Source organism: Muscardinus avellanarius, assembly GCF_963383645.1.
Source record: "Muscardinus avellanarius genome assembly, chromosome: 11".
Lineage (NCBI taxonomy): Eukaryota > Metazoa > Chordata > Mammalia > Rodentia > Gliridae > Muscardinus > Muscardinus avellanarius.
In genome coordinates this window covers 21,977,141-22,000,984 of record NC_137797.1, presented here as the reverse complement: position 1 = coordinate 22,000,984, position 23,844 = coordinate 21,977,141, and the positions used below count along the sequence as shown (strand labels likewise).

Genomic DNA, 23,844 nt, shown 5'->3' with positions numbered 1-23,844 from the left:
ATACAACCCAGTAAAGGAGTAGTGGGGTCTGAGATACTACTGACTCGAGATCCAGAACACCTTAAGTGAAGTCATAGTGACCCAAGGGAAGAACCCAGAGAAGGCACAAACTTCCGAAATCATGGGAAAGAGGAATAATACTGGAGTAATGAATGCCCACAACCCCACAACATCAGAACCCGATAAAACAGAAAATCAGAGATTTCAGAAGATCAAATCAGGATAATAACTGTAGAAATAATAGAGGTGCTTCGAAAAGAACTCAGAGAGAGCCAAAAAGAGGTAAAGGATGCAATTAATGAAGTAAAGGCCTCAATTCCAAGCACAAACAACCGATTAGACCACATGGAGAACAGAATCTCGCTCTTAGAAGATGATAATTCCAAAAATGAACGCATAGTTTCTAATCTAGGAAAAAATATTCGACAGCAGGAATCTGATATTGAAGAAATATGGGCCCATTTTAAGAGAGCTAACCTAAGAATAATTGGAATAGAGGAGGGAAAAGAAAGTGAAACCAAAGGGATCAACAATCTCTTCAATGAAGTAATAGCAGAAAATTTTCCAAAAATAGAGCAAGAGGTTGATACACAGGTCCAGGAAACTTATAGAACTCCCTTTAGACAAGATCGGAGAAGAGGATCCCCACACCACATAATTGTCAAAATGACCAATGTGGAAGCCAAGCAGAGAATCTTAAAGGCAACAAAAACAAAGGGCCAAGTGACATTCAGAGGCAAACCAATTAGAATCACCCCAGACTTCCCAAACCAAGTCATGAGAGCCAGAAGGGCTTGGAGTAACATATTCCAAACTCTGAAAGAAAACAACTTCCAGCCAAAAATTTCCTACCCAGCAAAACTTTCTATCAAATTAGATGGAGAAATAAGAAGCTTCCACGACAAACAGAAACTGAAGGAATTTATGTCTTCAAAACCAGCGCTAGAGAAAATACTCAAAGAGATTAACTACAAAGAAGAAATAGGTAACACACACCAGAACCAGAGAAACAAGAGTTTCCATCCAACAGACAACTAAGATTCGTTATCTGTGGAGATTCATTACTTATGTTAGTCTTTTACCTATCTCTAAATGGTATTGTTTGCCTTTATTGTTGTTAATTTTTAGGATTTCTAGTTGGAATATTAATATACCTTCAGATATAGCATTTGGAAATATTTTATCCCATTCTATTAGTAACTGTTAACTCTGTTTACATTGTCTTTGGATATACAATTTTTTTTTTAGGTAGTTTGTATACTCTTCTGTTGCCTGTGCCATTGAAATCATATCCAAGAAATCACTGCCAATTTCAGTGTTGTGAGGTTTTATGACCCAGATTTTCTCCTAAAAGTTTATAGTCTTAAGATTTATATTTAGGTCTTTTATCTATTTTGAGTTAATATTTGTATATGGGATTAGGTAAGGGTCCAATTTTATTCTTTTCCATGTAATTATTATGTTTCAACAATATTTAGTTAAAAGATTATTATTTCCACCACCAAATGTTCGTGGAAACCTTGTCAAAAATAACTTGACAATATAGGGAAGAATTTAGCTCTAGGCTTTTATTTAACTCCAATAGTTTATATATCTGCCTTTAGAATAGTACTACACTGTTTCAATTATTGTAGCTTTATATGGTTTGAAATCAGAAAATATATATCTTCTAGCTTTGTTCTTTTTCAAGATCGTCTTGGGTATCTAGAGTCCATATTCCATATTAGGATAGATTTTTTTTCTGAAAAATAAATATATAAGTATATAATAGCTTCACCTAAAAAAATAGAAAAAAATATTCTCTGGTAAGAAAGAAAGTAAAAAGAAATATTGAAATGTTATCTTTAAGTCATCAAAAGCTTGGTATCAGACAAATGAAACTGTTATGTGAGATTATCATTTTTAATTTTGGATAAATTTCTATAATACTAGATGTCAACCACTAAGCCAAGCATGGGAGGGAGGGATGGGGAGAGAATGGGGTGGGGATCGGGTGGGGGCTGACTGGGCGATGTGTGCATGTATGTCTACAAAAGTTTGTATCCCTCTATGATGTATGAATACAGTGCACCAATAAAAAATAAAATTAAAAAAAAGAATTAAATCTGTACTGAACAGGTACAGATTTTTTCTTGAAATTATTGCCTAAACAATAGAATATGACAGCTATTTACATTGCATTGAATATTAAAAGTAACCTAGAAATGATTAAAATATAGGGGAGGATGTATGTATATACTATGCCATTTTGTATAAGGGACTTGATCATATGCTCACTTTGGGATCCTTGGAGGGGTGGGAGGGAGTCCTGGAACCAATCTTTTATGCCTGAAGAGACAGGGTAGAGTATGAAAGCCTATTAAGAGCAGGAGTTATGGAAAAGGGGCCACTAATAGGAGTGGAGGTTGTCGAAGGCTTTCAGAAGTGGAAGATTCCAAGAAGTGCTACAGCAGGGATAGATGTCTCAGCCTCTCTGCTCTCCCTATTTCCAGTTGGTGCTCCCTTTCATAGAAGCCAACTGGAGCCTGGGAAGGTGCAGGTGATATCGTCTATAGCGGTCAGCTTTCCAGGGCACAGAATAGGTGAAGAAGGGTAGTTAATAAACTTGAGGCAGGTTGGTACCAACAAAAGATCACCAGGCATGGGACCATCTTCAGCCTTTCAATTTCAAATGAGGAAAATAAGGCCCCACCTGGGGAAATAAGTGACTTGGAAATTTATTGCTTCCAACTTTAACACTCATTTGGTATACAAATGACAAAGGTAGTCAATGAGTATTGATTGAATCAATGAGCAGAAAAATGAATGAATTTGAACATTTTTCTATCTGAAAGTACATTTTTCACCAACACATTTGCTACAAAACATTGCAACATACAAGTAGACTAAAATATATTTAATTATTCCCTACTAACAGGTATAGTTTTGGCTGCCAATGTTACTCAAAATAATTTTCATTATAAGCCAATATTATAATTTGAATTATAACATTAAATAATATTTATTTATTTATTTATTTATTTATTTATTGGTGGTACTGGGGTTACTGGAAGCCCTTCTACCTCTGGGCTACACTCCCAGACCTATTTTTACATTTTTATTTGGAAACAGGGTCTCCTAAGCCAGCACGTGCGGCTGGCTTTGAACCTGCGCGATCCTCCTGTCTCTGCCTCCCAAGCGCGGGGATTACAAGCGTGCGCCACCACGCCCCGCCTAACATTAAATAATATTTAGAATGTTCATTACATGTCAGGCACCTTGGGGTTTTTTTGTTGTTTTTGGGGTGATTTTTTTTTGGTGGTACTGGGGTTCCTGGAAGCCCTTCCACCTGCGGGCCACACTCCCAGACCTATTTTTTATTTTTGGAAACAGGGTCTCTTTAGCCAGTGTAGCTGGCTTCGAACCTGCGAGATCTTCCTGTCTCGGCCTCCCAAGCGCGGGAATTACAAGCGTGCACTACCTCGCCCGGCCAGGCACCTTGTTTTACACACACACACACACACACACACACACACACACACACACACATCCTTTTAGCCCTCATCACAAAATTTTGAGGTATGAATTTAAGTTCCCATGTTGCAAAGGAAGAAATCGAAAGATTCACATACAGCTGAATCATGGCTCACCAAAAGTCCCACACCTAAAAGGTAGAAACAGCTTGTGTACCAACATCCATTCCACATGAAAGCCCTCTATCTTTTGCTTTCCTGTTACAATACAATTCTAAATGAAACATCTTTGTGAGTAAGTCTTAGTTATGTCTAATAATTTTCTTGAGATAACTTCTTAGAAGAGGAATTACTGGGTGCTGGGATGTGATCCTATTTTTAAGTAGTAAGAAATAACATTTTCTTGAAATTTGAAATGAATTAAGATTAGAATTTGTAGGGAAAAATACTCTTCTGGTCTGAAATTTTAAGTTTTATCCAGTTGTCTAGTTGCCTATGGTGAGGTAGTGATGGCCGAGAGCTCCTGTTGTATTATTTTCCTCCCCAACAGTGAGCAGTTTTGGATTCTCAGCAAAACTGAGTGGATGCTACAGAGAATACCCACATGTCCCCTGCTCCCCCCAGCTTTTCCCACTATTGCCTCCCCAAAGCAGAATGAAACACTTATTACATTTTTGAGCCTATATTGATGTATCATACCCCCAAACCATAGCTCATATTAGGGTTGACTCTTAGTGTTGCACATTCTTTGGGTTTTGACAGATTTAAAATGGTATGTGTCCACCATCATAGTATCACAGGAAGTAGTTTTATTGCCCTAATAATTCTCTGTGCTCTGCCTGTTCATCCCTTTTTCCTCCGTTGGCAGCTACAGATTTTTTTATTGTCTTTCTAATTTTCCTTTTCCAGAATGTCATATAGTTTGAGTCATACAGTGTGTGGCCTTTTAGATTGACTTATTTTACTTAATAATTAAGGGTTCTTTGTTTTTTCATGGCTTGTTAATGCATATCTTTTTAGTACTGAATAATATTTTGGGCTACAAAGAACGTTGTCTGAATGTACCATAGTACATGGTACCAACTGAAGGACCTCTTAGTTGCTTCCTAGTTTGGGCAATTGTGAATCAAGTCGCTATATACATTCATGTAGACATAAGTGTTCAATTCATTTGAGTAAAGACCAGGAAGCATGATTGCTGAGTCATGCAGTCAGGGTATATTTTGTTTTGTAAGAAATTGCCAAACTGTCTTCCAAGTGGCAATACAATTTTGCATTCCCACCAGCATCAAGTGAAAGTTCCTGTTGTTCCATATTTTTGCCAGCCTTTGGTGTTGTCAGAGTTCTCAGTTTTTACCTTTCTAATGAGTATATGGTGGTATCTCATTGTTGATTTAATTTGCAATTTCCTATTGACATATGTATCATTTAACTTTTTATTTTATTTTTATTCTTGTACTAATTTCTTCTTTTTATTGGTGCATTGTATTCATACATCTTAATGGAGTACAAGGTGGTAGAGACATACATGCACACATCACCCAGTTAGCCCTTACCCAGTCCCCACCTCATTCCCTTCCCTGTCCCTCCTTATTTATGTACTAATTTCTAATTGGCAAAACCCACATATATTCATTTTGTTCTATATACTGTTTTGAAATATGTACATATTATAAAATGGATAAATTAAGCAAATTAACATTTGCATTTCCTCACATATTTATCATTTTTGTGGAACAAACCCTTAACATCTACTCTCTTAATAACTTTCACAAATACACCTCATTGTTACTGTTATGGTTTGGCAATAGAATGTCCCCTGGAAAAGCTCCTGTATCAGCAGTGCAAAGTGTTCAGAAGTGAAATACCCGAATCATGAGGGTTCTAATATCATTAGTTAATAAATACATTGATGGATTAATAATTGGAATGGATTGGTGGCCTCTAAAATCATGAGCCCCAATAAATCTTTTTTCTTCTAGGTTTTTGTATCAGATATTTAGATCATAGCAGTAAGAGTCCTGAGTGAAACATTTATTAACTATATATAGTCACCATGTCCTGCAATGGATCTCCACATCTCCCCAGTCCCTCCACTATACCTGAGCCCCTGGTAACCACCATTCTCCTCTTTGCTTCTATGGAGTCATTGGTTTTAGATTCCTCATTATAAGTGAGATCATATAGCATAAGTCTTTCTATGTGTAGTTTATTTCACTTATCATATTGTCCTTCAGGTTCATCCATGTTGTCAAAAACAGAATTTCCTTCTTTTTTAAGGTGGGTTAATACTCCATTGTGTATGGTGTGTGTGTGTGTGTGTGTGTGTGTGTGTGTGTGTGTGTGTGTGTGTGTGTGATTCTTTATCTATTATATATATATAATATTTTTTTATCCATTAATTTGTTGATGCACACTTAGATAGATTCCATATCTTGGCTAATGTGAATCATTCCGGAATAGCCATGGGAAGACAAATATATCTTCTGTATGTTTATTTTCTTTGGAAATATATTGCACCATTTTTAGAGTTTTAAATCTCTCTATATGAAGCAAAATATCTCATGTGGATAATTTTTTTTTGCTGTAGATAGGATTGTGGGGGTAGAGAAAAGGGAGTAAAAGAGCTGAGCTCTTCAAGGTTTCCTTGATTCACCACTTCCCCAGCTCCCACCCTCTCCCAAGATTTCAGCCACCCTCCCAGGGAGTGAACAAATCAAACACTCCTAAAACATCAGTATACACAGGTATGGAATCTGAGAGAATTTGAAGAATTGTTACCTACTGTGTTCTGTATTTTGCACCCTGTCTCTGTTCCTTCCTGGGAGTTGTTACATTAGTGCCAACTATGATCCGTGCATTGTGATAGGCAATAAATATGACACAGTCCCAGTCTCTAGTTCAAAAGACAGATGTGCAGCAGCTGGAGTGCAGGTAGGTGAGCTTTGATACAGGTATATTTCAGGTGTTATGGAGTGAAGGCACATGTGTGACTAGGCTAGTGAGGATGTGTTTGGCAAAGGAAGAGGATGGGAGTAATAGGATTTCTTCAGGAAGATGAGGAATGGACTGATTCTAGAAGGATGTGTTGTTTTGGGCTCTGAAGGAGACCACTTTAGGCAAGAAGGGGGGTGTCTCCTTTGCGAACTCACCACTTAGAGCCAAACTGTAAGCACTAGCACTGTTTCCTCTACACATTGTGTAGCATATTGTTAGGGTTGTGTTCATCAAGTTTTTCTCTGTACCTAGCTGAGCATAGTGTTGTACACCTGTAATACCAGTTCTTGAGAGGCTGAGGCAGAAGTATTGCAGACTTGCCAACAGCCTCAGCAACTTAGCAAGACCCTGATCAACTTGGAGAGATCTTGCTGCAAAATAAAAAAATATATATATAAAAGGCCAGGGCTGAAGCCTGGAGGTAGAATGCCCCTGGATTCAATCCCTGGTACAAAAAAAAAAGTCCTTCTATGTACCAACAGTCTCAAATCTAAATAATTGATACCCACAAATATTTGCCCTTTTTGCTCAGAAGACTACAGGGGAGCTAGTGTTTGTGCATTCTTGGCTGGGTTGAGTGGAGCATGGCTCCAGACTACAGTTCAGGTTTAAGTCTCTTCTGTGGATCTCACTAGGGATCCATGTTTACGTGGGACCTGTGTTTTTCATGGTGTTAGCAGAAGAACAGGAGACCAAGCCAAACCAAAAGAGCACATCAGGAACACTGTACACCTGTGCTTGCATCACGTCTACTAAGATACCCTTTGCCAAAGCAAGTCACAGTGACCAAGTCTGACAAGCCACTGCGTGGTAGAGAGAATGCCCAAGTTGGGGGCAGTAGCCTACTCTGCTGTGCTGATCTCTGAAATGAAGTCCTTCTAGTAGAATTCTAGAGGAGGGGGAAAATGTAGATTTTAATTCAGCCCTAGTAGCAGGAGAGAAAGAAAGAAGTTACGAAAAGTCTTTAAAGAATCTAGAGGTAGGTTTAAAGGAAGGAAGGCACCAGTAATCTATCTGCTGTACTTTATTTGAATTCAAGTAATGCCAGTTCAACATTCGTAAAGACTCTTATCCTTTCTGATTCTATAAATTCTTTATATGAACATAGAGCCAAAAGTTAAAGCTGACTACTTTATCTAGTCCTTAGCATTTTGGTCCCTTTTTAGAGTGCTTGAATGCCAAGTTCCTTTGACTTTAGACATACAACTGTCACAAAATTACAAATGACAATGTTTCAGCAGGAAGTTTTTCCTGGTTTTGATGTGTTGGTACTACCAGCTTTGCATAATATGCTGATACCAGTCTGTTAATAAGTCTGGCACAATAATAAAAGAAAAGCAAAAGGAAGCATGCCATGCACAAGGGCCCTGTGTGAAGGAGGGCGGTGGGGCTGTAGCGGAGCCTCTCATCAGGCAACTGAGACTATGCCGCCTTTGTCTTCAGCTCTCTAGGAGTCCCTCATGGTTTAGATCTCAGACCACTCCCTGGAATACACCTGTATTCAGTTACTCACCAATTCTGAGGATGCTCAAAGCTCCTCAGAATTTCTTTGCTCTGGATTCACCTGAGCTCACCTCAGTGTAATGGCACAAAGGTTTTCCCCTCTAAAGGAACATGCCTAAGCTAATATCATACAAGTTATTTCTTTTTCTATGTATATTCAGATATATTCAAGCTTTTTCCTCCCTAGGACCTGGGAGGTTCTCAATTGATTTTATAAACCCTTTTAAAGTATTCTTTGATCCAAATAAAAAAATGGATATTAGAGAAGCAAATCCAGAGAGGAAAGTAGCCAAGATCATGTGTGTGTGTGTGTGTGTGTGTGTGTGTGTGTGTGTGTGTGTGTGTGTGTAAAACTGAGAACCAAACCCAGGGGCATTCTACCCTTTTATTTTTGTTTTGAAAAGGGACCTTGATAGGTTGCTGAGATTCTCCCTATATTGCTGAGGCTATCCTCAAACCTACAATCCGTCATCCTTTCTCAGCCCCCCAAGTACTGAGGTTACAAATGAACTCCACCATGTCCAGCCGCCGAGAGTACTTCTGGCCTCCCTTCTGATCAGGGTTGAGGGGAAGTGAAGCATTGGGTTTGTTCTTCACTTTGTAACTAAATGGAAAACTAGAAATAAATTTCCTACTCTACAGATTGTTATCTTTTTAATTAGGAATAGGTAATGTTATGTTTTGCTCGTGGTGATGACATCCAAAATATAGCTTGTCCATGATTTGAAAAGTGATTTAGCTAAGAAATGACAAGGAGTGTGATGTAGCACGTAGACACTATTGCTGCGAGTTGTAAAACATCGACAGAGCTACAAATGTTCCCCTGGTACACAGTGCTTCTGAATCATGGGAGTGACATTTAGATGAAAGCAAATCACTAGTACACTGGCACACTTCCACTGCAGAGCAGCCAGGAATAGTGCCCCTTGGAAGTGGGCCAGAGAGACACAGCACCTAAGAATTCGATTTTAGTAAGAAAAAAAAATCTTTTATTTTTAGAGTTTTTGAAAAGTAAAGATATGAGGACCTTAAAGGATATCTGAGCTTTGGTGTGATTTTTTTTAAATCAACATATTAAATACTTAACTGATTCTATGGATTCATTGAGTTTCTCAGAGAACTCAAAGAAAGGTGAGCTTGGAGTTTAGCAAAGCAGGAGGGATGACTTGGGGAGCTGATCATCCATAGATAACAGATGGAATACATAAGATGCAATATGTAAGGGACAGAGAGGACCATCATCTCACTTCTGCTGCATGGAAAGTATTCTGTTCAAAGCCGAGGAACAAAAGTTGGAGAAATGGGCCATCCATGTACTGGCAGGTGCATGAGACTTCAGCGTAGTTGCATGATGAGAGATAATTGCAATATTAAAGAGTAGAATATTGGCTGGGGTGGCCCAAGCAACCGAAAGGGCTTCAAAGGGAAAGGAGAGTACATTCTTATTCATAATGGTAAAGGTGTTAGGTGGTCATGACCTAGGAGGATAGTTCAGCATGGGTGATAATCAGGAGTCAAACATGAAAGGTTGAGGGGGAGACTTCCAGAAGAGCAAGAGTTAAAGGAGTGTCAGTATTCCACACCTTCCAGCTCTACTTAGATAAATCTCTAAGTTATTCAGAACTACCACAAACTTAATTTATCTCTTTACTGGTATTTTATTTGCCAGACTACATGGCATAATTGAAAAGAACAGGGTTAAAATTTCAGCGAATGTCTTTCTCTATGACCTTGGACAAGTATTTCTTTGAGCTTCAGGTTTCCCATATGTTTACTGTAGATACCAATCCTTTGTGTGTCACAGTTGTGGTGAGGCATTAGTAGGATAGTGATCAATATCTAAGCCTAGTACCTGGCATTTAATAGATATGCAGTGTCAACAATTATTTCTAAAATGATTAAGAACAAACTGGATGATACAATTTATTGGCTGATGACTTATTTCTAACCATGTGACTTCTGAAATCTACAGATCTTAACATTTTTAAATGTCTGTAGTATATTTGCCATCTTGTGTACTAGTTATTCATTTGCACATCTTCCTACCTTCCATGCACAAAACCCTTCTATAAGGAGAGGTCTGATGGGTCAGACCTTTTATCTACAACTCTGAGGACTCTTCATTCTTAGAGCAGAGATGAATTTGCTCAGTCATTCAGGGTTCTTCCTGAATTTCTGTGTGACATACCCACCTTCCTCATATCCTGGTAATACTCATGAATTATTCTTCACTTTTAACATATTCCCTACAATCTACATTATTCTATTTTTTAACATAGAATTTGATAGTCTCAGGTGCCTGTGCCATTTACTTCCACAGTGTGATTTTGGTTCTCATGCATGCCATTTTATGCTTTCTTGAGGGCAGTTACATAAGAGCCAGAAGTGCCATGCTGAGTCACATTCCCATTGCCCTCAAGCTTGATAATCCTCTGCAAAAGGTACAAGAAGGAACGTTGTGGGGAGACTGATGTATTTCATATTTGTGGACTGAGTTTGCAAGTATTGTCTGAGGTTGGCTTAAAACGCCTCTCCTATCCCCTTCACCTGTCACCTACAAGTTTGTCTGTATTCTTCTGAAATTTGATGGATTTATAGACATTCGGTCTGCACCTCAGTAGTGGAATAATGGAACTGAACAACAGTGTTGTGGAACAGGGTGAAGTGGAAGAACAGCAGGCTGAGGCTGAAGTGCCTATCCTACCTACAGGGAGAGACATCGGTAATAGAAGGCTCACACATATCCAGGCACCTGGCCATGCATTGCCTGGGGAAACCTGCAGGCTGTCTCCCAAGAGGCCACCCAGCATGGCAGGCCTAACCTGGGTGAATCTTCCAAGGCTGCGGCCCAAGTTCATAGCACCAGTGGTCTTTGGAACCAGATCTTGGAGACAGGCTCACACTAAGCAGTTCCTGAGGAGGTAGATGTGCAGAAGGCAAGATAACAGTTCATTAGCTCATTCTGAGAACCTTGCCTACTGCTAGGCTGGAACACCAGTGTGGTTTCTCTTTTCCCATACTGGAAGCCAAGTACTAATCTATAGGCTGTCTGGTTTTAAAATGAAGGCAATTAGTGATAAAGATAGTAAAATCATACATTAGAACTATTGGCTGTGCAACTGAAATTCTTAAACTTTGATGCTTACTTGGCTAGGCATCACCCATATTTGTCTCTGTAACACTGTTGGTTTAATTATTCCTTGGCTGATCAAATTCCATTCTGATTTGAACTATTCTTTCTCAAGATCCATTAGAATTTACAAATAGATCCGGCCTTCCCTCATTCCCAACCAGGGGGAATTTAAGGTGATTCTTCATACTTTTGGCATGACTCATGATTGCTGACTTAACAGTTTACTTCTGAGAAGTTTCTTATTTTCCCTGTTCCTGAGGCTTTAGCAGATTCCTCCCTGTGACCCCCCCCAGTGCTGATAACCTATACATTAATTGTTTTATCTCACTGGGACTCAGTCTTCTCATCTGTAAAAGGCACTTGATTAATTAGCTATGCACTTAACTGACTTCCAACTCTAAATTTATGCCTGAAAAGTTCAACAGATTCTTCTCTTAATCAAAATTCTGCAATTCAGTGAGGCTTAGCTTTCTCCTATCAGATGACATGACAAGTCCTACTGCCTTGATGGCATGATAAGTCTAACACTGTCCAAAGAACAGAGCTCCATTCTGTCATCTGTGGTTTTAAATTCCAGTTTTCTCCTCACACACATTCTTTTTAGTCAAATTCTGTCACCTTCCGTATTGCACTGGGGCTTCTAACATGATTTTATAATCTTTTACATCAGCAGAAACTTGTCTATAATGAAGAAATTTCTCTCATCCACTCTTTGAATATTTTGAAATATGATCAGTAAAGAAAAAGGCAGGATGAATGTTTACTCCTTTCCCTTTATTCATTTTCTGAGTAATGAGTTGGTATCTCAGTAACCTTCAATGGTAATAAATGAGTACTTTAAAAATACATTTTTTTGCAATACTAGGGATGGAACCCAGGGACATTCTACCTCTGAGCGACACCCCAGCCCTACTTTTTTATTCTTTATTTTGAAACAGGGCCTCACTGAGTTGCAAAGGACCTCATTAAGTAGCTGAAGCTGTCTGTGAACCATGATGCTCCTGTCTCAGCCTCCCAAATGCTGGGATTACAAGCATGTGCCACCATGGCTGGCTCTAAAAATATATTTTCAGTTCAGAATTTTTGTACAGTCAATATGCATAAGTGGATGTAATACATCTGATGTAATTTGTGGAAGTGTATTCAATAAGTATTGCTTGTAATGAAATTGACATGATGTCTGGAATTTGCTATAGGCTACCCCAACACTGAAAAACTAACCAGTAGCAAAGAGAGATTTGAAGTCTTCATATTTCTTAATGGGTAATGGGCATGTGGGGTTCATTAAACTATTAATTTTGCTTTTGGCATGCTTGAAATTGTCTTGATAAAAATAGTTCTAAAATGCACATAATTTTAGGTTATCAGAAATGTAAATTGAATTCAGTTGCCAACTCAGCCTATCTATCTATAAATCTGAGACTCCTCCTTGATTTTTATTGAAATTCTGCATACCCTAGAAAGAATCCCTGAGCCACAGAGTCCTTCACAACAGCATGCCAAATATATGCATATATTTCCAGAATTTTGGAAATAATTTAGATAAAATATTTTTAATATTTGACTTTATTGGATTTCCATTCATAAAAGTCTTGTCATGATTACTAAGCACATACAGTAAATAAAGCCATGTGAAAATTCACTGATATTACAATTCTTGTATCACTAGTATACCCCAAGAATTTGAAACATAGTCGCATATGCTCTCTGGAATTCATGCCAGAATATAACTTGGTACTTTAGCCATTCTGAACTGACATCTTTAATCTAATGGTGCTATTTCTCATTTCAGGTTTAAGTTTATCTATTCATGGGGCTGAAAAGCGTTTGCAAATCCATCAACGGCGAAGTGTGGCAAGCCGCCCAGGGTCACGTCGTCGCCTGCCTGTGGTCAGGCATTCCTCACTCCCACCAGGCAGAAGGTCAATAAAAATGGAGGCAAGCTCTTCTGGAATCACTAATGGAAAAACCAAAGTTTTCCATGCAGGTAATGCATGGGGATCTGCAACAGGGACCCATCTGAGCAGCAAAAGACACATTCTTCATTACATTGATTATGCCATATCTCCAGTTAAGCTTTCTTTTTGAAGTCTTGTTTTCCCCCCTCTCATCACTTAAATAAAGACCATTAGGGGAGGGAGGGAGGGAGGGAGGGAGGGAGGGAGAGAGAGAGAGAGAGATATCGAGATCAGAGAGGGTTAAGCCTTCATTCCATTTACAGTGATAGAATCTAAATGAAAATCAGTGATAAGCTCTTGCTCAGTTCAGAAAAACTTATTGCACAATAGAATCAAAGCAGAGATTTGGCCTTTTTCCTGATAATTTGTTCTAAGATATCCCATGAAAATATGACAAAACATGCTCACTTGGAAGCTTGAGTTATCTGGATTGGCTCGCCCACATCCTCCTGAGATTAGGAGAGAAGGATAGAGTTATTATATATTGAGTTTCAAGGCTTCTGGAAAGCACCTGTGATCTCGTAAAATATTAAAACAATTCTACTTTAAAGCAGATAATTCCAGCTAAAAGGTTTTGTGTGCTTGTTTGAGACAGATGCTTGCTTAAGGATCCATTCATTCATTCAACAAATATTTATTGTATGCCTGCTGTATGCTAGGCATTGTTTAGGGTGTGGAGGGAACATCAGTAAACAAATTAATGTTCCTGAAAGATGACATTAAAATTAGGAGAAACTCACTGAAGAATAACTCTCACCGAATCTTGATTCCTTTCTGTAATGACTTCGCAGGTGTGACCCAGTCACCACAGAAGCCAAGCTTCTATCTCTTGCCATGACATTCCATCTTCCTCTGTACTGGAACCCTGCTTCCTAACCTTGCCAAGAAATCCCAGGGTCACTGGGCATGGACTACTGGATAGCCCTTAATCTCCATCTCCAAATATATCCCTGCTGATTCCCATACTCCTCCCTGAGTTTTCAGAAGACATTTTAGGTCACTCCATGTTCATGGGCCGCACTTGTATCTTTGAGGCTTGACCACCTCTCCTGTCTTGAGCCTTGTTCAGGAAAATGTACCCCCTTGTTTTTACCCCTCTTTCCCCTTCCTGCATTGCTGGCTGTTTCCCCTGAGTCTCACAGAGGCCCAAGCTTATCCCATTATAATTATTATCATCTAACACTGTACCTTTTTCTCTCTTCTCTGACTTTTCACTTCTCCCTTCTAAGCCAAACTTTGTTCTGATCTCCGACTGCTTGTCCACTCTTCAGCCAACCCACTCTGGTTTTGAGTTCTTCTCTTTATGACCATTCTTGAGCCCTTAGTGGCCTACTTTTATTACAAACTAGTAAATGCTTGCCACATGCTTCTGATATTCCAGATCATTTTGGACCACATACTTCTTCCGCAAACAGTTTTCTAGGTTTCCATGATAAATTTCTGAGTTCTCTTGATTCTCTCACACGTAGCCTTCCTGTTTCCCAACCTCTAGCATCTCTCCTTTTGTCTCTTGTCTCAGTACATTCATTATTACAAATCCAGAGTCTTCTCTATCCCTGATCACAGTACTCACCTTGCTTGTCCTGCTGATGATAAGTCAAATTCAACCCTATTACCATGTTAGAAATGTCTTTCATTATCTGGCCCCTACTTCTTCTCATCATCTATTTTTTTTTGCCTGTTTCTGCCTTTAACTTTATTACTCTACTCTGTCAGTTAGTATTCAACCAGAAAAGCAGAAATGGTAGGAGGCATATACTGGAGATTGATTTTAGGAGGTTGACTTTCATCACTGAAGGAACTAGCTAGGTAGATCTGAAAACCCCAGGGCAGGTTGTAGCTCTCTAGCACAGCTGAAGTTGTTGTCAAGCTAGTAGAATTTCCTCTTCTTCATGGAGGCCACAGCTTTTAAGGCCTTTCAACAGATTGGGTCAGCTCTACCTAGATTATCTATGACAATCTAATATAATCTTCTTTACTAAAGTCAACTGATTATGGATCACAAGTACTTGATCACAACTACAAAATATTTTCCCAACACTAGAGTAGCAGTCATTGAATGATTAATCAATGGACTGGGGACCATACCTCAGCCAAGTTGGCACATCTGACATGCTGTGAGATCTCATAGAGTTCTCTAAATGCATGATGCTATTTCCTGCCTCCCAAACGTTGCTCATGCTGCTCTTTCTAGGTTTACTTCTTTTGCTCCTTTATCTTTTGAAATTACTTGTCTAATCTGCCCCATGAAAAAATTTCAAGGCCAAGAATTCTGGATTCTTCATCTTTATACTCCCAATAAATACTTATAGAGTAGGATTAAACTAAATCTTCCATAACTGTTTTTTATTATTAAAGTATCTTTTTAATTGCTTTGTTTGCTTTTCTTTAAAAAAAATACCTGAGATAAATCAGTGAACATATCAGACAAAAATGTCTGCCCTCAGAGAGTTCACATACTAGGTGAGAGAGAGATAATAAATCAACATGATATATAAACTATGTTAATTACATCATTGTTATGATTATTATATGTAACTACATATAATACATATATAATATAATAAGTTTATAGTGCTTAAGAAGGGGATAAGTATTATGGATAAAAGAAAAAGTAGAGGAATCAGGTAGCAGGAAGGAGGCAATTTACAATTTTCTATAACATGATCAGGGTTTTCATATTGTAGAGATGTGTGCTTGAAGACTAGAAGTTGCTGAGAGAGCCATTTAGATGTTTGGGCAAATCAATTCCAGCAGACAGCCAGTGGACAGGCCTTAGGGCAGCAGTGAATCTGGAAGATTGAAGAATAGCTTGGAGGCCCATGAACATGGGATGACCTACAATGACCTTATAAATCATTGTAAGTACTTTAAACCTCATATGAAATGGAAGATTAAAGAAAGTTTTGAGCAGAAGAATCCCATGATCTGATATGTTAACAAAGGCCCTTTGCTTGTTTGAGGATACACTATGGAGAGAGAAGATCAAATAGGAGACGTCCAAAGTAATCTAATTGAGAGATAATGGTAGTATCTCTGACTTAGAGTGACAGATATATTGGTGAGAATTCAGATTCTGGATGTAGTTTAAAGTTGGGTCAACAGAATTTTCCAATGGATTGGATATGAGATAATAGAGAAAGAAGAGCTAAGGACAACTCAAAGCTTTTTGGCCTTAGTTAATTGGCTTAGTATTAACTGACATGTAAAAGGCTTCAAGGGAAGAAGATTTGGTGGTTTAAAGGCAAATGTCAGGCTGAAATGAAAATTTTGGTTATGGATATGATAACATTGAAAACTGACAGGATTATATTGATAGAAATATAAGTATATCTGGAAGGAAACTTAAATTTGACAGCTTTTGTCATATACATGGTATTTAAGGCCATTAAATGGAAAGAAATAACTAAAGGAAGAAATATATGTGTTCTCTCCATTTTGGTAGGTTTCACATCCCTCCATTTAACCAGCCATGGATCAAAAATATTTATAAAGTTCATCAATATTGGACATGTACAGACCTTTTTTCTTGTCATTATCCCCTAAATAATGAAGTATAGCAACTATTTTCAAAGCATTTACATCACTTTAGGTACTATAAGTGATCTAAAGATGATTTGAACTAGACAGGAGTATGAGTATAGATTATATGCAAATACCTCACCATTTTATATAAGGAACTTCAGTATCATGGACTTTTGGTATCGAATGAGTGTTCTAGAATCCATCCTCTGCACATACTGAGATAAAACTAACTAGATGGAAGAGGGTAGAGGATCAAGGGCCAAAATATGAGGCACTTCAACACATAAATGAAAGATCACACAAAAATAGTCACAGAGGATATAAACCACCCGTAAAGAGGGCCAAGAAAAAATGGGCAGCAATCATGGGGAGAAAACAGAAGTGTCATGTCTTAGAAGTTAAAAACATTTATCAAGAAGAGAAGAATTATTATTTAGCTTACAGGTTGAAAATCAAGTAAGACGAGGACTGAGAATTAGCCATTGTTTTTAGTAAAGTGGGCTTGATGGTGATTTCTGTAAGAGCAGTTTTGATGAAGTAGTAGAGATAAAACTATGATTGATGTGGATTTAGGAGAGAATGAAGGATAAAATTAGATGCTGATGTGAATATAGACAACTTATTTTAGTTTTTTTTTTTTTTTTTTTTTTGGTGGTACTGGGGGTGGAACCCAGGGACTTTTCTATCTCCAGGCTATACTCCCAGACCTTTTTTATACTTTATTTGGAAACAGGGTCTCACTAAGTTGCTGAGAGCCTCACTAAGTAGCTGAGGCTGGCTTCAAACCAGTGTGATCCTCCTGTCTCAGCCTCCCAAGCGCAGGGATTACAAGCATGCACCATCACGCCCAGCTTTTTTTTGGTTTTACTACGAATAGTGAAGAAATAGGGAATCAGCTTAAGGAAAATTGAGGCAGAGAGAGAGAGAGAGAGAGAGAGAGAGAGAGAGAGAGAGAGAGAGAGAGAGAGAAGAAGAAGAAGAAGAAGAAGAAGAAGAAGAAGAAGAAGAAGAAGAAGAAGAAGAGAGAAGGAAAGAGAGAGAGAAAGAGGGAGAGAGAGAAAAAAGAGAGAGAAGGAAAGAGAGAGAGAAAAAAAGAAAGAGGGAGAGAGAGTTTCTGTTAAAAATAACAAATGTATTTCCCACAGTTTTGCTGAGGGGAAATACTAGCTAAGTTTTAATGGAAAGATAGGAGAGGAGAAAGGCCGATCTTGATTAATGAGGGTCTACACCTGAACATGTGTAAAATTATGAATAAGACATGGTTAACCTGGACAACCATTGGTGGGAGGGGGGAAGAGAAAACGGGGGCGGGGAGGGAGAGGGCACCAAATATAGTGTAAATGTATACTATTTATGTTCAATAAAAAATTGTTAAAAAAATAAAGTGAAACCTCTCTTTAAAAAAATGTCTAGCAAATAATTCATGATTTTCAAGAGGGGGAGAATTTTGATGTGAGTGTCAGCAAGAATATGAGGACTGTGCACAGTAGAGCCAGGTTTACTGTCTGTGATGGTAGGAAACAGGTGAAAAGGGGGAAATGTGGATTTGGACAGGTACTGTGGGTATCAGTTTTATCTTTAACATGGGAAGCAAGACCATCACTGAGAATGAGTTTTTTAAGTTCTCAATTGTTGAACCTCTCCCTAGTTTTGCACCTTTCTTTTGATGCTTCCCTTACCTATTTTTTTTCTGCTGTAACTACCCATAGCTTTTCATGATTTTTCAATTAGCCTTTTATTCTTTTATTTCTCCACCATTTCTTTGGCACCCTTGTTTTGAAATACTCCTTCCCCCGACGAATCTCTAGCACTTTTATTCATCAAAATGTAATTCAAATTATTTTTCTTCCAAGATCTTTTCCTCCAAGATCTCACTGGCCAGAATTTATGTCCCATTTTCTTGTGATTCCACAGAACTTGGAACTGTTATTAAAGTCTTCCTAGTTTTAGGGGTTTATAGTTCTCCTGGAAGACAGAAACTGAACTCAATTAGTTTGTATCCTTCATCACTCCTAATTAACCCCATGAATTGTTCAGAATATTGTTAAATGTCAAAATCTATTCTATATACAGGTTTGTATTCTGAAATTATACATATTAAATATAATTTTACCTTCATATAATCCTTAAGGTGTTTGAAAACTCATCCTGAGCTATTTTTTCAACTGAAACATTTCTTAGTTTCTCTGCTACATCCTTGAATTACATGATATTCAGATTTTTTTTTTTACCATCTTACACACCCTTCTCTTAGAAACAGTCGTATTTCATTACTGCCTCTTTGAAAATAAAGTGCATACAATTGAATAGAATATTCAGTTTTAGTCTGACCCAGGTAGAGTAGAATCAGTATGTCCTTTTCATTAACTGATATCTTCACTAGTATTAATACAATAAAAATTTAAATTTTTTTATAAACTATGTCCTAATTTTGTCATATCAATATTGGGTAATGTAGCAAATATCAAGGTACTTCCCTTTGAAAACACATCACTACATTTATCTATCCATCATGGAATCCTAAGTTCTAAAAGTCTGCATACACTGACAGTTGGTTGAAAATATTAATAAAGCCAATTTTTAGCACAGAATAATTAAGAAAAATATAAACAAGTTACAACTAGAAGCTATTTTTAAAAGCATATCTAAATATTTTATTCTGGCAAGGTATCATGCAATTTAAGTTTCATTTTTTTATTTTTAGTATACTTGACACTAATGCATCATAGATAGCTCTTTTTGGGAGATTAGAAGAGAGCTCTCAAACTGAGTTTCTTATTTATAGTGAGTCATAGATTTTAGATGTATGTGGACACTCTAGTCATCCTGAAGCTTATTAAGTCATCCATCTACTCTTTACAAAGCTAATGATCCCAGCTCCCAAAATGCTATCTGAAAAAGCCCACACAGACTAGTGGCTTAATAGGAAAAGAAAGAGCATGAGACTGTTGTGGACCTACTGTGCCACTAGCCTGCACAATTTTAGTTTGCTTAATCCCCTTTGAGTTTACTAACATTCTGAACACCTAGTAAGTAGTGACAAATACTTATTTGGAAATTATTCTCCTTAGAGCTAGAATAGTGTAGAATTCTATTAAATGTGGACTTCAGGAAGCTCATAGTCATGTTTCAGAGAGATGAATAGTCAGGGTTCTTTATTATAAACAGTGAAAACCTATGATTTAATTCAAGCGAAGAAGGAATTTAAATTGGAAGGATGTAGGAAACCTACAGAACCAGCCTTGGAAAAAAAATAAAACTTAGAAATGTACTATTTGGGTATCTGGAATAAATGAACTTTTATCCCTTTTCCTTCATATGGTCCTAGGCTTCAGGATTTTGGAGAGACAGTCCTCTTGGTCATGAACCTTTCATGACCAAGTGTGGAGACAAAGCACAGATAGAATACTCTTCCTTTAGTCTTCATGATGAAAGACCAGGACCTCAAAATTTCTCCTCTTGCCTGGACTGCAAATAGGGAGAAGCACATCTCCAAAAGGAAATAGGTGATTTTAGGAAAGAAAGGTATATAGGAAAATGCCCACTATGGAATGTGCACTTAACCTGCTCTGATAGAAGTATCTATTTTGAGTTAATATTTGTATATGGGATTAGGTAAGGGTCCAATTTTATTCTTTTCCATGTAATTATTATTTTTTAACAATATTTAGTTAAAAGATTAATATTTCCACCACCAAATGTTCGTGGAAACCTTGTCAAAAATAACTTGACAATATAGGGAAGAATTTAGCTCTAGGCTTTTATTTAACTCCAATGGCTTATATATCTGCCTTTAGAATAGTACTACACTGTTTCAATTATTGTAGCTTTATATGGTTTGAAATCAGAAAATATATATCTTCTAGCTTTGTTCTTTTTCAAGATCGTTTTGGGTACCTAGAGTCCATATTCCATATTAGGATAGATTTTTTTCTGAAAAATAAATATATAAAATATGATAGTTTCACCTAAAAAATAGAAAAAATATTCTCTGGTAAGAAAGAAAGCAAAAAGAAATATTGAAATGTTATCTTTAAGTCATCAAAAGCTTGGTATCAGACAAATGAAACTGTTATGTGAGATTATCATTTTTAATTTTAGATAAATTGCCATAATACTAGATGTCAACTACTAAGCCAAGCATGGGAGGGAGGGATAGGGAGAGAATGGAGTGGGGATTGGGTGGGGGCTGACTGGGAAAAGTGTGCATGTATGTCTACAAAAGTATGTATCCTACTATGATGTATGAATACAGTGCACCAATAAAAAAATATTAAAAAAAAGGAAGTAAAATAACACTAAGGTCTAGGACAGAGATTTAAATAGAGATATGAGAGTATTCTGACTAGGGAATAGAAATAGTATGAAAGGAAGATGACCACTCAGAGGTAGCAAAGAGCATGATGGAGACAGTGCATTATATTGGTTATGAATGCAAGCTTTGTTAGGTTGAAAACTCATACAGCCCCAGACAAATTTCTGTAAACCTCAATTTCCTCATCAGTTAAGTAAAGATGTTAACACCTATCTCACAGTATTAGCATTGTCTGATTAAATACAGGTGACACCTAGTTAATTTAAATTTCATATAGAGTACTTTTTAAATGTCTCAAATAATACACAAAATACACTTAAAACAAGAAATTATATCACTTATCTAAAATTCAAATTTATCAGTGTAGCCTCTGTTTTTACGCTTTTATTAGTATGTTGTAATTATATATCAGAGTGAGACTCAAAGTCATACAAATAAGCCTGCACACATGCCTTGTGTTTCCCTTCAAGTCCCACCCTGTTTCCCACCCTCCCTGTAGATAATCGTGAGGTTGGTGGTGATTCCTTCATACATGGGATAGCATATTTTAACTGTTTCTTTCCTCAGCTCTTCCTTTTCCCATTCTCACCTTCCTTCCCCCATATTTTCATATTTTATATCTTTTGTAGCATTTTTATGCAATTGAACACATTAATCTGTGTAAAATGCCCAGTATGATGCCTGGCCCTTCATGAATACTTAGTAGTAAATAGCTGTGATTATTGTTGTTGTCCCACATCATCATATGCCAAATCCAGAAGTCTAAAAATGCCTACATACCAGAATCATTACCTGCTTAGTCACTGCATTGTACAACAGCTTCTCAATTAACTTGTGCCAGAAACAATAAGATGGATCTCACTTTTCTGTGCTGGCTGAGGAGCCATTCATTTTCACCTTGTGTTTATGTGGTTTCTTTTCCTACTGATTTTTCAGATGTTTATCTTGTATATCGATTTTGTTTTGACCTTATCTTTAGCTACTCATAATTATTGAATATTGTTGTCTATCTCCCTTTATAGACTACTAATAAATGTATTAAGTAATCCTGAGTTTGGGACTTCAATTCAGTAGTCAAGAGCAGAGTGAACTAAAGCATTGATTTGAATTTTTTGAGTTTAAAATTATAAATCTTAGTTTTCCCAGCTTAATGACTATATGATATAAAATAGAATAGGAGTCTTTCTGAAATAGTTTCTTCTATTGCTTTTTCTTTATCTGTTAGGCCCATCATAGAGACCTAGAGAAGTGTCACTAGTGACAGAGAGTGTCCTTCATTTTCTTTTAGTTTTTGAAATGACATTTTGATGATATGTTTCATTAGTTTCCCAAGTGTTTTCTAACACAAATCTTTTATCTCACTTTTCAAGCTTTTTCTCCATTTATGCATGATTATTCCCCCCTCATATAGATATGGTGCTTAAATTCTGAGCATATGGATTTCACAGAAGAGAAACTTTAGAATTGTGTGGATTCTAATGAACTAGAATGACTATGACATTGTCTGAATGCATGGGCATTAAATATGTAGTTCAAGAACAAAAAATTTGTAGCAACAATTTATTAAGCACTCCTTTATATTCTCTATTCTCTATCTCAAGAATTGTTATTTGCACTCATTACCTAAATTTAATTTTCATTATATTCTCATGCTATTATCTGTATTTTGTAAATGGAGAAACTAAGGCAGGGAAGGAAAAGTAATTTGCCCAAGATCATACAGCCAGTAGGTAGTAGAGGCAAGTCTCTAATTCAGGGGAACTAATTAATTCAATATGCTGGTACTTTCTTCAAACAACTTGATAACAACATTTCTAACAAGCTAATATAACAATGCCTTGCAGAATTTAATTTAGAAACCTTGGTAGTTCAAATCTTAGCATAAGGAAACCACACAAGCCAGGCGTGGTGGTATACTCTTATAATACAAGTATTTGGGAGGCTGATACAGGAGGACCCAGGTTCTTGGCTAGCCTCAGCTACTTAGTAAGGCCATTGCAACTTAGTGAGACCTGTTTCAATAAATATTAAAAATTGGGCTGGGGGTGTAGCTCAGAGGTAGAATGCCCCTGGGTTCAATCCCTAGCAACACATACACACACACACACACACACACACACACACACACACACACGATAAAGAAAAATAAGAAAGAAAACCATAGTTATAAAGGGGGCCAGTTAAATTCTATTGAACACGTATATAGTCACTTTAATAGGTAATTATTATTTCTATGTAAATGATATTCTACTTTGTAGCTTCTCTTTGCATTCTACTCTGCACTGAACTTTTAATTTTTCATCCTCCTTTTTTTTCCTGGTGCTGATATTATAAAATGTATTCCTATTTCCTTGAGCTTCAAGAATTGCTTTTTGGAGCCTATGTCAATGTCTGGTCTCAAATTAGGGAACAGACTCAACTCAGTAAGTACCTTTCAAGATACTACTACTGTAGGAAAAAAAATGAGGAAAAGATAAATGTTTGGTCAAGTTCTAGAAGGATACTTATTATGACACCAGCACCTTATATTGATATGATATCTGTTTTAAGAGAGCTTCCAAAAATGTTTCTATTACATTTTATTTAGTTCTTACTGAAGAAAAATGAAAGTACCTAAAATTACAAAACTAGTAATTGATAGACCCCCAACTAGAAGCTACTTATTTTAGAAAGTATTCTTATCATGGTGACCCAAACACCTACCATGCAAAAGTTACAGGTAGAAGAATTTTATTTGCTCACAGTTCTAGAGATTTCAGTCTGTGTTAGACCATCTCCTTGGAAGCTGTGGCTACAGGTCTTCAGTGCATCATGGTGGGGAACAGAGAAAGTGGATGCGAGCTTCACAGTTTATGTGGCAGGGGAGACAGAACAAGCTGCAGTCGCCCAGCCTGAAAAACCACTATCCTTGGCTTTGCCCTTAGGAGGCCCACCTTCAGTTATATCCTATCTCCATACATG

General features: G+C 37.3%; 1 protein-coding gene across 2 annotated transcripts in view; it reads left to right on the top strand.

Moving 5' to 3' along the window:
- Positions 1–23,844, top strand: part of ANO4 (anoctamin 4) — a gene marked incomplete at both ends in the record, with an annotated part of 438,431 nt that overhangs the window by 190,664 nt on the left and 223,923 nt on the right. The window contains one exon of one of the 2 annotated variants that reach the window (XM_080705232.1): positions 12,878–13,072. In XM_080705232.1, the coding sequence (XP_080561358.1) occupies positions 12,878–13,072 (195 nt within the window). Of the gene's footprint in view, positions 1–12,877; positions 13,073–23,844 lie in introns of those variants that run through there. The other variant, XM_080705233.1, reaches the window with a different exon arrangement.